Source organism: Neoarius graeffei, chromosome 25 (genome assembly GCF_027579695.1).
Source record: "Neoarius graeffei isolate fNeoGra1 chromosome 25, fNeoGra1.pri, whole genome shotgun sequence".
Lineage (NCBI taxonomy): Eukaryota > Metazoa > Chordata > Actinopteri > Siluriformes > Ariidae > Neoarius > Neoarius graeffei.
This window is the reverse complement of record NC_083593.1, coordinates 7,815,046-7,827,655: the sequence shown is the minus strand read 5'-3', so window position 1 is coordinate 7,827,655 and position 12,610 is coordinate 7,815,046. Positions and strand designations below refer to the sequence as shown.

At 42.1% G+C, this 12,610-nt stretch overlaps 1 protein-coding gene across 2 annotated transcripts in view; it reads left to right on the top strand.

Moving 5' to 3' along the window:
• Window positions 1–12,610, top strand: part of unc5cb (unc-5 netrin receptor Cb) — a 273,678-nt gene that overhangs the window by 217,513 nt on the left and 43,555 nt on the right. For both annotated transcript variants that reach the window (XM_060909499.1, XM_060909500.1), the window contains exons 5-7: window positions 1,560–1,740; window positions 3,814–3,981; window positions 6,969–7,133. In XM_060909499.1, coding sequence (XP_060765482.1) covers window positions 1,560–1,740; window positions 3,814–3,981; window positions 6,969–7,133 — 514 coding nt within the window. The remainder of the gene's footprint in view (window positions 1–1,559; window positions 1,741–3,813; window positions 3,982–6,968; window positions 7,134–12,610) is intronic.

Here is a 12,610-nt window from a genome sequence, read left to right as displayed (position 1 = left end):
ATTACAACCTTCATTAAATAAGACAAGAAATAATTCAAAACAATTATTATTTCAAATGTTGGCGATTTGGATTCTCAGTATGTCTTCCCATCTACACAAACAGAAAAAGTGCCAAAAATGAAAGAGAATTCGTTTAGTGTGTTACCAAAGGCTAGTCAGGCCCTATGCATTGATAGGCTAACAGAGGTTAATGTCATTTAATGTTCGCGAGCCTCTCATTAACCTGGACAAATATATTGATATCGTGCTTGAAACTGACGTTTTTGAATAACGATAGACTGCAATGTTTACCTCTTATTTAAGATGTGGAGACGTGATAGTAGTCCACCCTCCCGCTCTCTACATTCAGTCAGCGAACGTCACACAGGAAGTGAACCCCAGCGGGTCATAGAAACTTGCGCAGGAGAAGAATGACTTTTTTATTTGTAGGCTACGGAAACTTTGAGGAACGAAATAAAAACCGGTATTAACCGGTTACCATTATTTTGAATAAGCGTTTCTGTTCCGGAACATAAAAAATAATAAAGTTTCTGGTTTCGTTTCTGTTCCATGTGAAATAGAAAAAGTTCCCGGTTTTCGTTCCTTGAACCGGTTCAAAGCCCTGGGTACGACAGACTATTGTCGTGTAGCACAGCACAGATTCAGACTCAGACAGACAAGTTACTTCTTTCTATAAGTCTTTGGAAAATCCTAAGGTGTTTATATATATTTTTTATAAAGTCAATTAAACTGTCTGGACAACTGTATGACCTTGCTTGGCTGAATCTCTCTGTTGGGTCCTCTAGTCCAGCTTCTTCCTCTTGTAAAAGAAAAAAAAAAAACAAGTCTAGAAGATGCACTGTCTGAAAGCTTTTACAGCCCTAACCATCCCCTGCTCTCTGAAGTAATATCTAGTCCTCGTGATAGCCCACAATGGTCAACACTTTGGATATGTCCACTGTCTCGTCTCCTCACTTGGTGAACTGAGTATGCATGCAGTCTGATCAAGCAGGCTCCAGAGACACATGGTAGCAATTGACCACAGATTTCAGCCATCCCAAGTCTAGCACTGTATTGACTGGATACAATCTGTAACGCTGCCTCCGGAGGGCCGAGAAGCAGCAAAAAAAAAAATCTGCTCGATTTATGGTCAAATAAAACCTCCAAACAATTACACTCTCAACGGATATGATCTCAGGTTTAATATCAGCATCACCGGGAAGTAGGAACTCATAAGAAAAGGTCGAGGAGGCTGTCAGGTTCAAGAATAACACTGTTTTTCCTTCACTCCTGACCATTTCTTCTGTTCGGGGCGAATAAAAAGAGGACATGATGGGTATTGACGTTTTATAGAAGTTCAGGCTGAGCAGGCATAAACACCAAGGCGGTTATTGGACTTTATTGAAATGTAAGCCGGGGCTATGTGTAAATGTGCCTTTAAATGCTTCACTTTGATTTATGGAGGCAAATTGGATCGATGTAAAAACGTCCATATGAAAATGTCTATATGAGTGTCTGTGTTGTATGATAGCAGCGCCTGGTGCTGACCGAGAGCCGTTTTTACCGTCTTATATCTGCAGGTTGAGTGGCTGAAAAACGAAGAGGTCATCGACCCTGTGGACGATCGTAACTTTTACATCACTATCGACCACAACCTGATCATCAAACAGGCTCGTCTATCAGATACCGCTAACTACACCTGCGTAGCCAAGAACATTGTGGCCAAGAGGAGGAGCACCACAGCCACTGTTATAGTCTATGGTAATGTTAATAGACTTCCCTTTTTTTTTTTTTTTAAACAGTTTAATTTGCACTCAAAAGAAAGCTGTTGATATCGTTAAGTACATACCTGGACTTTGACAGACATCATCGCAAACAGCATTTTGATCAACTAAGATTTCACGACGAGTGGTTAGGATCGAATCTTGACTATAATGAACCTGAGAATGGGCTGTTTCTCCTCTAAACACCTTTGTCTCGTTTCATCACGTCTTTGAGTCTGATCTCGCCTTGCCGCTCTCCCCAGAGCAGGAAGATGTTTTCTTCTTAAAAAGTGTTAGATGTGCTGACAAGCTGGAGCGACCCCCTGCCGAAGTTCTCAGGCAATTCCTCGCAGTCTGAAAGGACGAGGAAAACATGAGGGAAGTTCTCCACAGAATGTGACCCTGCTGCTTTTCCACTGATGGGATGAAACATTAAGAAGTCAGTGCTGTATCTGTAAGACACAAAGAGTCTCATTCTCGCTCTCTGTGGAAAAAAATAGATCTTCAGTAAGTCAGAGCTTCCCACCTGCTGCTCACATCGATGGTTTTCCTTCACATCAAATTCCAGAATCCTGCAACCGGTAGTTTTCGCTCTCCCTAGCCATAATAAATCAACTACTTTTCCTCAGCTGGAGGCTCATTGGAATTGCTCCCGGGTCTAGCTTGAAGAATAAATGACCTCCTGTGTCAGAATATGGGGAACGGAGGAGGCTTGTAATTTGGAAGTGGTGGAAGCAAAACTGGTGAGGAATTCAGGCTGAGCTGCAAATGTTTCAAATGGAAACCAGAGCAAAAAGATTACTTTGGCTCATTTGGTTAATGATTTTATCCAAAACAACTTGCAGTTGAGTGAGGATACAACTGTGCAGACGGTACTTGATCAAGGGTTTAACAGTGGCAATACTTGGATTTGAACTCGCAACCTTCCCATCAGCAACCCAACCACTGAGCCGCTGTCTGAAAGACAGACACATCTCCATAAACTCTCTCAGGATCAGGAAACGTGAGCATTGCTGTTCGTACTTTGTTGTTTCTCTGAAAGAAGATCCAGAAATCTATCTGCAAAAATGATTTCTCCATCCTTCTGGATCTGCCTGTGGTGGTTGGTGGCTCTCAGCAGCCGCTGATGTCACCGGGGTCACATTTCACCTCGGTCTCTCACTTCTGACTTCAACGGAAGAGCAACAACAGAGCTCTAAATCACTAGCATGGCACTGAAAGCTTGGGGATTATCCCTGCTCCATTATTTTAAGTCCTTTCCTCTCCATTGCCATTATAACTTTCTTTGTTATTCAGAGAAACGAAGACATGGGAGGTTTTCATCATGTGCGGCTCAGGCAAATCCAAAAGTAGCATTTGCAAAAAGGGCTGGATTTTTTTTTTTTTTTGAACGTGAGGCCAGAATATTCAGGCCTTTCTTTGTAGCCCAAAATGCAGACCGCAAGGGCAACATGGAGGGGCTTTGAAGTCGGCTCATCCTCGAAAGAATGCACCACAATCTGTCTTCCTGCAGTGCCCATGTCGTAAGGCGTGTCTTGGCATTCAGGAGAGACCAGAGCTCAATCCGGGCAAGATAAGGAGTGGAAAGACTCATCTTATGATTAAACCAGGAACAGCAGGAGGGAAGATCAGACTCACAGAAGTTCTAGCACAGCAACAAGAAGAAACTTCTGAAGGAAGGACAAAAAGAGAGAAACCCAGGATTTAACAAATAAAACTCGCTGCTTTGGCTTCTTCAAGTCTCTCATTCCAGTTGACCCAAAAGCACATTACTTCTCACATCGTGAAGAAAAAGCAGAGTCATTAAAAGTCCAAAGCCGCAATGGGTTTCTCAGCCACAAACTCTTGAGCTGTGATGAGTGAGATGGATTTTGCCATTGTCTCCAGAGCCATAGCAATCGTACATAAATAGCCACTGCAACAGAAAACATTCTGTTTTCTCTCTCTCTCTCTCTCTGTTCTCACCAAAGGAAAAAATGCATAATGAATATCAAATGCGAGCTCTTTTGATTCTGCCAAGTATTTTCAAATTTATCCAAATAAACTTTTAGTTCTTATTTTGCTGTGGTAGTGAACGGAGGCTGGTCGACATGGACCGAGTGGTCGGTGTGTAACAGCCGCTGTGGGAAAGGCTTCCAGAAGAGAACTCGGAGCTGCACCAACCCAGCGCCCCTCAATGGGGGAGCCATATGTGAAGGCCAAGCCATTCAGAAACTGGCCTGCAACCCACTATGTCCAGGTATCGTTCCCAATAATCCTCACCGATCTGCGGATTTCTGTCCATTGGGAATTGGTTTTTAACCAAACCAGAGTTGAAATCTTGAAGTAAGATCTGATTCTTCGGATTCCTTCCTGACTTAAAGAGCTTTTGTCCTCAGCCGCATATTACAGATATCCACTTTAGGTATTCCTACCTTATACCTGCAGTTATTGCTCATTTTCTCAAATATTGTAGAGGTCATTTTGTAAGTTGGAGCCCATCTCTCACAAGGCTCAATTTATCCCTTTCCACTAGTGGACAGAAACCACCACAGGACCACTGATGTCCAGATATTATTTGAATGGAGGACCATCATCAGCACAGCACTGACAGATACATTGCCAGTCAGAAAGCGTTTAAACGCTTGTATTTAACAATTACAAAAGTAACAACACAAGACAACACAAAACATCATTCAAATAAGTAAAGAAATTAACACAGAAGGCTTAAATCTTTGTTTTTATAACCGTACTAACTGGCCACACTCAAAAATGAATGGGACTGTAAATGAAACAATGCTACAATCATCTGTAAAAATAAATACACGTTGTGCTACAAGTGCGTAAATCGAATTTCCAATTATTTAGACCAGCAGTTCAAACTTTGACATTTTATAATCCACAGGACTCTGTCAGTACAGATTGATGTCACTACCCAAATATTAGGCTTATTAAAGCCATTCGATTGAAGTGAGCAGTCAAACAGGTTAACCACGATAAGAATTTGATGACTAAAGTCACAGTAATTTGCGCTGGCTGTTACAAACCAAGACGTCTGGTCACCGGACCCTATAGATCCGGAACGGTAAGAGATAGAGAATGATGCTTAGTGAGGAAAAGTTGGGGGAAAAAAATCATGAAAATTGGCAGAGTTATAAGTGATTGAAAAAAATCCCGCTTTTCATGGATCAATCCGGCTCAGTGATCCAGATCAGCACCAAAAGTCGTAGCGACGTCATTCAGCCCAGAGGTGGTATTCTTCATGTGAAATTTGGCAATGATTGGCTGAATACTGAGCGAGAAATGGCGTCCTAAAAAAACGCTAGGAGAATAATAATAATAAAGTAGAAAGCTCCTGAGTGAGAGTAACAATTTGCGCCAGCGCTGCTAACGCAAATTAAATAAATATAATACCTTTGATCATGGTGAGTAGTGGGCATGTCAGAATGTTATGTTATGTGATGAATCACTACCACTATGCCCCTGGAAACACTAGGGGAAAACCCAGCAGTATAAATGGCAGCAGTGTCAGTGTCAGCATGGGCTGTGACAGTTCCTGAGCCTCAGCTAAAAGATGCGTACGTGACTGTTTTGTAAATCACAGTTATTTTTCTATGTACTTGCCTGCGATACATATTCAGTTGGGATCTGTGTCTCAAAATATAACTATAAAACTAATAGCTTAATATAAACTACAACAAAATCTGACCAGGCAGTTACTAAGGATGAGTGAGTCAATACTGTACCTTAAATATGTTAATGAATCTCGACTTTCTTTGCCTTGCGCGCTTCATACCTGATCATTCACTCGTGCTTGCCTGAAAGTATAACCTCCTGCTCACTTTTTTGTCGCGTCTCGATACAGGTTTCCAGTTTCAATCGGATACCCTACAAAAAGAACAGCGAGAACACATCGTCTGCTCATTCTGAATATTGTGTGATTTCCAGCATTGTAAACTGACTTAGACTACGTTCAGACTGCACCCTGAAACGACCCATATCCGATTTTTTTGCTCATATGTGACCTGTATCCGATTTGTTATTGACAATCTGAACGACACAGATCCGATTTTTTCACATGCGACCCAGGCCGCTTGGATACGTGGTCCTAATTCCGATGCATATCCGTTATTTTCACATGCGACTGCAGTCTGACCGGACAGGTCGCCTTCATGCGACCTACACGTCATCAACAAGAGACAAACGTCACTATTCTGCGTTAGCTAATCCCGCCTCTTTGGTGGAAAACAACAACATTTGTACAGTTTTCAGAATTTAAATAGACTTTTATAGAATTGATCAAGCTAATGGTGGATTTGGTAGGGACCTGGATGTTAAACCATCCTGTATTACAAGATTATAAGATTGTTCTGGAAATTTCCAGTAATTTGACACCTTCGGTCTCATTAGTCTGCTGCCCACATTAATCAGATTATTGTGCGAGTTCCGCCGCCGCCACAAAAACCACATCGCCAGGTCTCGCCTCATCTCCATGCTTTACTTGCAAACTTGAAGAGTGCCCTTTTTTTTTTGTTTACGTATTACGTAGATGTGCTTATTACGTGTCAATTTGCGCATGCGGGACACTTTTGGGTCGTTTTCCGTTCATATTGGAGATCGCATACAAGTCTCATATAATTGGTAATGTGAACGGCCTAACAAAAAAATCGGATTTCACAACAAATCGGATATGGGTCGTTTCAGGTTGCAGTCTGAACGTAGTGTTAGATTACAATTTTAGATGATTGTACAAGCTGTTGCTTGAAGTTTGACCAAAAATGCTGTGTTTCAGCATGTTCCAAATATTTTAGTGTTCCAAAATGATCATTTCTATTTGCATAGAACAGAAACCAAAAACTGTTGAGTAATTAGCAGTTAATTAGTTGACAAAATGGCGCCAAATTGACCACATTATTTCAAGAAGATCAGAGCTTCTTCAGGTTGAACATGTTGACTGATTTGTTGAAGCACACCATCTGAGAAACAACGAAGGTGACATCTAGAGCGCCAGTTGTTCGGTTTGCGGTCTCGGAGAAAAGATTCTTTGTAGAACCCTTGACGGGGACAAACCATGACAGGGATTCCCTGTCCCATTAGGAAGAACTTTTACCTATCCTTGGAAGAGTGCATTTATGGAAATTTTTATTCAAATCTTGACATCGTGCTGCGTTGAAGCTCAGAGTGGTGATGAAGATGACTGTGGTTCTTGCTCCACCATCGGCACACATTTTCTCGCTGTATTTCCAGTGGACGGTTTGTGGACAGAATGGAGCAAATGGTCAACGTGTGGGACGGAGTGTACCCACTGGAGGAGCAGAGAGTGCAGCGCGCCAGCTCCAAAAAATGGCGGAAAGGACTGCGAGGGCATGGTGCTTCAATCCAAGAACTGTACCGACGGCCTGTGCATGCAAAGTGAGTAACGATGCCTTCCTCTCTCCCCTTCTTCTTCTTCTTCCTTAACTCGCTTTTTCACGACTATACAGCATAATCCTCTTAAAAGTCTATTAAACTCTACTTCTTATCTTTCTCATTTCCTTTTTTTTTTTTTAATGCCCCCTAACAATAAAGCAGATCTATAGATATTGGATGTGGGATAGATAAATGATCCCGTAGCCAGGAAACAAAACCAAAACAAACCTTTGTTTATCCCGAGCAAGCATGGAGCCTAAATATAGAACACAGGAGTGTTAAATCCCGTCTCAGCCTACGCAGCAATGCAGAAAGCAATTACCCCCGTCACAGACCCACCATTCAGGAGCTATATTTAAAATAACGATACGTGATTATACTGTACTTCGAGAGAAGTTTCAGAATTGCTAAGCATCTGTGATTACTATGATCCGGAGTCTAATTTAAAAAGCATGAAATGCAGCAAGCGAGACGGGAAGGAGACGGGGGGCCATGGAGAAGTCGCGCCAAAAGTCACACACTTGATTTTTTTTTTTTATTTCCTTTTTTGGTTCCGGGGCACCAATTATATGTGTTGACAAGATGACTTTTTTAAAAAAATCTTACCTCTGCTACAAACTGCCAGAGTTTTAAAACTTAAAAGTTTAAAACTCTGGAGTGCTCCACAAGAATACCATTAATATAGAGAATTTTTGCAAACCAGAACGTGTTTTGCAATTTGAGTGCAATGATTGAAGAAGCTTTTTATTTATTTTTTTATAGTTGTATTTGGCTGCATACAGTAAAAACCTTGTCTTGTTTATATTATAGACTTTTATTATTATTATTAGGCACGGTGGTGTAGTGGTTAGCGCTGTCGCCTCACAGCAAGAAGGTCCGGGTTCGAGCCCCGTGGCCGGCGAGGGCCTTTCTGTACGGAGTTTGCATGTTCTCCCAGTGTCCGCGTGGGTTTCCTCCGGGTGCTCCGGTTTCCCCCACAGTCCAAAGACATGCAGGTTAGGTTAACTGGTGACTCTAAATTGACCGTAGGTGTGAATGTGAGTGTGAATGGTTGTCTGTGTCTATGTGTCAGCCCTGTGATGACCTGGCGACTTGTCCAGGGTGTACCCCGCCTTTCGCCCGTAGTCAGCTGGGATAGGCTCCAGCTTGCCTGCGACCCTGTAGGACAGGATAAAGTGGCGAGAGATAATGAGATGAGATGAGATTATTATTATTCACATCACACATTATCTCTAGCCGCTTTATCCTTCTACAGGGTCGCAGGCAAGCTGGAGCCTATCCCAGCTGACTACGGGCGAAAGGTGGGGTACACCCTGGACAAGTCGCCAGGCCATCACAGGGCTGACACATAGACACAGACAACCATTCACACTCACATTCACACCTACGCTCAATTTAGAGCCACCAGTTAACCTAACCTGCATGTCTTTGGGGGAAACCGGAGCACCCGGAGGAAACCCACGCGGACACGGGGAGAACATGCAAACTCCGCACAGAAAGGCCCTCGCCGGCCACGGGGCTCGAACCCGGACCTTCTTGCTGTGAGGCGACAGCGCTAACCACTACACCACCGTGCCGCCTATTATTATTATTTATTTTATTTTTTTAATCCAGGCTCATCGCCTTCTTTCCTGAACTGGCTTTTTTTCTTCTTCTTCTTCTTCTTCTTTTTTTTAATATATATATATTATATACAGAATGCAGCAAAAAAAAAAACTGCACTCTGTGAAATGTATTTGCATAAATTCTTGTGATCAGAAAACAATAGAAAGTGCCAGAAAAACAAAAGCAACAGAGCCACATTTTCAGACAAAAAAAAAGAAAGTTTTTTGTTGTTGTTGTTGTTGTTTTGTTTTAATACAATATTTGATGAGTACAATTCATCTCCAGTAAGCACTTTATTGGTTCAGTTTTGCCTTGAATCTGGGTTCAATCCCAGGAACACCGGGCTTGATGCGGGAAAACATCCCGAACGGGACGCCAATCCATCACAGGATAACAACAGTTACTGCTAAATAGATTCTACTGTCTGATCATCACATTGCGCTGTAATTTATCATGATACTGATACCATATAGTCACATTTCCAAGCCGTATCCTCTTGCTCGATATATGAGACAGCGATGACTTTGAAAGCACTTTTAGTTTCATATTATTTATCCACGTTTGTACTTGCACTTTAATTATTGTGAGGATTAAAAGCCGATTGATTAAAAGCACACCCCGAATTACACTAATGACATTACGAAATCCAATTAATGATGTCAGATTAATTTGAAAAAGCCTCCACATGTAAATGAGACCATATTAATAACCCTATTGATTAGGAATCCCGGCAGATCGATAATGCCATAATCATCCCAAAAAAAAACAAAAAAAAACACACGAAACAACAACAACGACGCAGCCTTGAGTTACAAGAAGCGAGATTTATTGGGTGTGTGATCCTCTTCCGTGCTCTCGCAGGTTTTTTTTTTTTTTTTGCGAAAGCATTAGTTCTGTATCAGATTGATGACCAGTTTGTGGAGAATATAAAACCCATAATGATATAGATTTAGGCTCACTTCCCCTGATTGATTTTTTTCCTCCTCTCTCTCCGAGTTAAAAGGGTGAAACCACTTATGTCCATGCTAATGACCATTTCACTGTGCATTTAGAAGAAATCCACATTCTCTAAAAGCTCACATTATTGCAGATATCATTGCGAACAGGGCTTTTTTGTGCAATACGTGAACTCGCTCTGCTCCAGACGGACTCTGAGCTCACCCTCAACAGAAGCCTTGGCCTCGCCATTCCTACAAATCGCTTATATGGAATTTTGGATTTCCTCTTCCCAGAAGGCACTTGAGTACATCCTGACTGCTTGTGAGCCTCACAAATGACATTCTGGAGAGATTTGCTCTTGAATCCTTCTGTTATTCTGATATACAATACAGATTGAAATATCTGCTTTGGATTTCCCGCTCAGAGTGAACTTTTTTTGTGTGTGCGCGCGTTTTTTCAGCAGTCTGTGTTTGTTATGATGTTCCTGTTGAGGGCTTTGATTACTCAACCCACAGACAAATGACATTTTCTTGACATATCGATCTCGCCGAAAGGGCAAGACAGACACGAACACAAGGGCAAATACAAGCTTTTGCTCAAGCACCACGACTGCAGCAGAAACACAGAGTACATTACAGAAAATCCTCCTGCTTCTCAGTCTGTATTGCAGAGGTTTTTGTTTTCTGTGCAAGTTGAGCCGTCTACTGATGTTTGATCAGAATATCATATTAAAGGCAAACTGTTATGAAAATCCATTTCACAATACCAGTACCAACAAGGCGCTAAAACACTCAGTGGGGAGTACTGTTATAGGAAAATAATCAATCAACGATAGATTGCTGTGTTGCTGCTGACGCAAAAACCGACCTGAAATTGATTATTTTCCTATAATAGCACAAAACATCTATGAAACAAGTGACCTCCTGTTATCACTTCTGTCCTAAAGACTTCCCAAACTCTTTCAGCGAAGGCCTTCCTTCTTTCAGCAAGGCAATACCAAACCACTTTCTGCACGTGTTAAAACTGCATGGCTCCGTAGTAAAAGAGCCCAGGTGCTAAACTGGCCTGCCTGCAGTCCAGTCGGAGCGCAGGTGGCCAAGTGGTTAGAGCGCTTGACCGCTAAGCAAACGGTCCCTGGTTCGAGCCTCGGCTCGACGGGGATCTGGGGCTCGCTCCCTGTCCACCCAGCAGTGATTGGGGACCTGGTGGGAACACTGGGGAAGTTAAAGGCGGCGAGGAAAGGAACTGGCTACCCTACCTCACTATGCCGATGGCCCAGGACAAGTGCGCTCTCTAACAGGCACTCCCCCAATGTACGAATCGTATATGGGACTCCCCCTTTGCTTGCAGTCCAGTCCTGTCTCCTGTTTAAAACATTTGGCGCATTATAAAGCGCGAAATATGACAACGGAGACCCCGAACTGAAATTGTATATCAGCCAAGAACAGGGCAACACTTCTCTTTCAAAACTACAACAGTTGGTCTCCTCGGTTCCCAAGCGTTTACAGAGTGTTGTTAAAAGTACAGGTGATGCAACACAGTGGTAAACACGCCCTTGTCCCAACTTTTCTGAAACGTGTTGCTGACATCAAATTCAAAATGAGCAGATATTTAAAAAAAAAAACAATACAATTTCTCAGTTTCAACATTTGATATGTTGTCTTTGTACTATTTTCAATGAAATACAGGGTTTCCATGATTTGCAAATTACTGCATTGTTTTTATTTAGTTTACACAGCGTCCCAACTTCTTTGGAATTGGGGTTATATACAGTATATGCGATGGCCTTCAGAGTCACAAAAACTCAATCCAATTGAACAGTTCTGGAAATTATTCTAGAGTGACTTTAATGACAGCAACAGCTCTAATCAAAATCGTCGACCAGCATCAAAAACACCAACTGAGGGAATATCTTTTGGAGGAATGGTGGTGTTCAGTTCTCAAGCAGAATCAATGCTGAGGCTCATTGAAGTTGTTTTGGTGGCACCTTATTAAAACACTTTAACATTGTTTCATTTTATTTCCTTTAATTTGTAGCAGAATTACAGCGCAATTGATTTCAGTTTAAAAAGACGCGATCATCGAAAACACTCCCTAATCACTTGTGAGACGCTTTTCACTGCCCTGTCTGAAGCACGATGTCATGTCTGAGAACTAGACGATGTGTATCCAGCTGTTTTGGCCAAAAAGAAAGAAAGAAAGAAAGAAAGAAAAGCTAGCTGATGATCACTCACTGGAGTCTGATATCACACAGCGTGTAAGACATATGTTCTGGCCATAAGTCACAGCATTCATCTCATATCCAATATCTCTGTTTTCCAGCTCTCTCTCTCTCATCCTGTGTCTAAAGTTTGCGCTGTCTCTCGCTCCTTCATGTTTGATTACATGGCAGTAAATTCACCATCCGTCCAGCCATCAATTACTCCATCTGTTGATATACCTGCCTGCTTTTATTATTATTATTATTATTATTATTTCTCGTTTCATCACGTCACTTTATTATGCACTGCATTTTTTTTTAATTAAAATTCAAATATATGCATCCCTGAGCGTCTCTGTCATAAACTCATACAGAGAGAATGTGTATGTCGATACTGAACTTGTCAGGCCCCATCGCTCGGCTGTTCTACTCAGCGCCGATTTGATTTAGCACCCTTTCCAGCATGCTACATTAGCGAGAGGCCCATGTGCTAATGGCGTCCACCTCCACACACTGAGTGCAAGAGAGAGTACGAAAAGAAAACGAGAAGAGCGATTTCTCAGGGCCTGCTTGGCAGATGTTGGGCCCTAAGTGCCTTTGACTCATTGACTCAGAGACTGTTTATCAGCTTAAGACAATCCATTGTGCGAAATCATTAGTCCTAATGAAGCACTAAAACGTGCCTGACGGATGGTGACATTGGCGCACGCTATCCAGTAACACCCCCCCAAAAAAA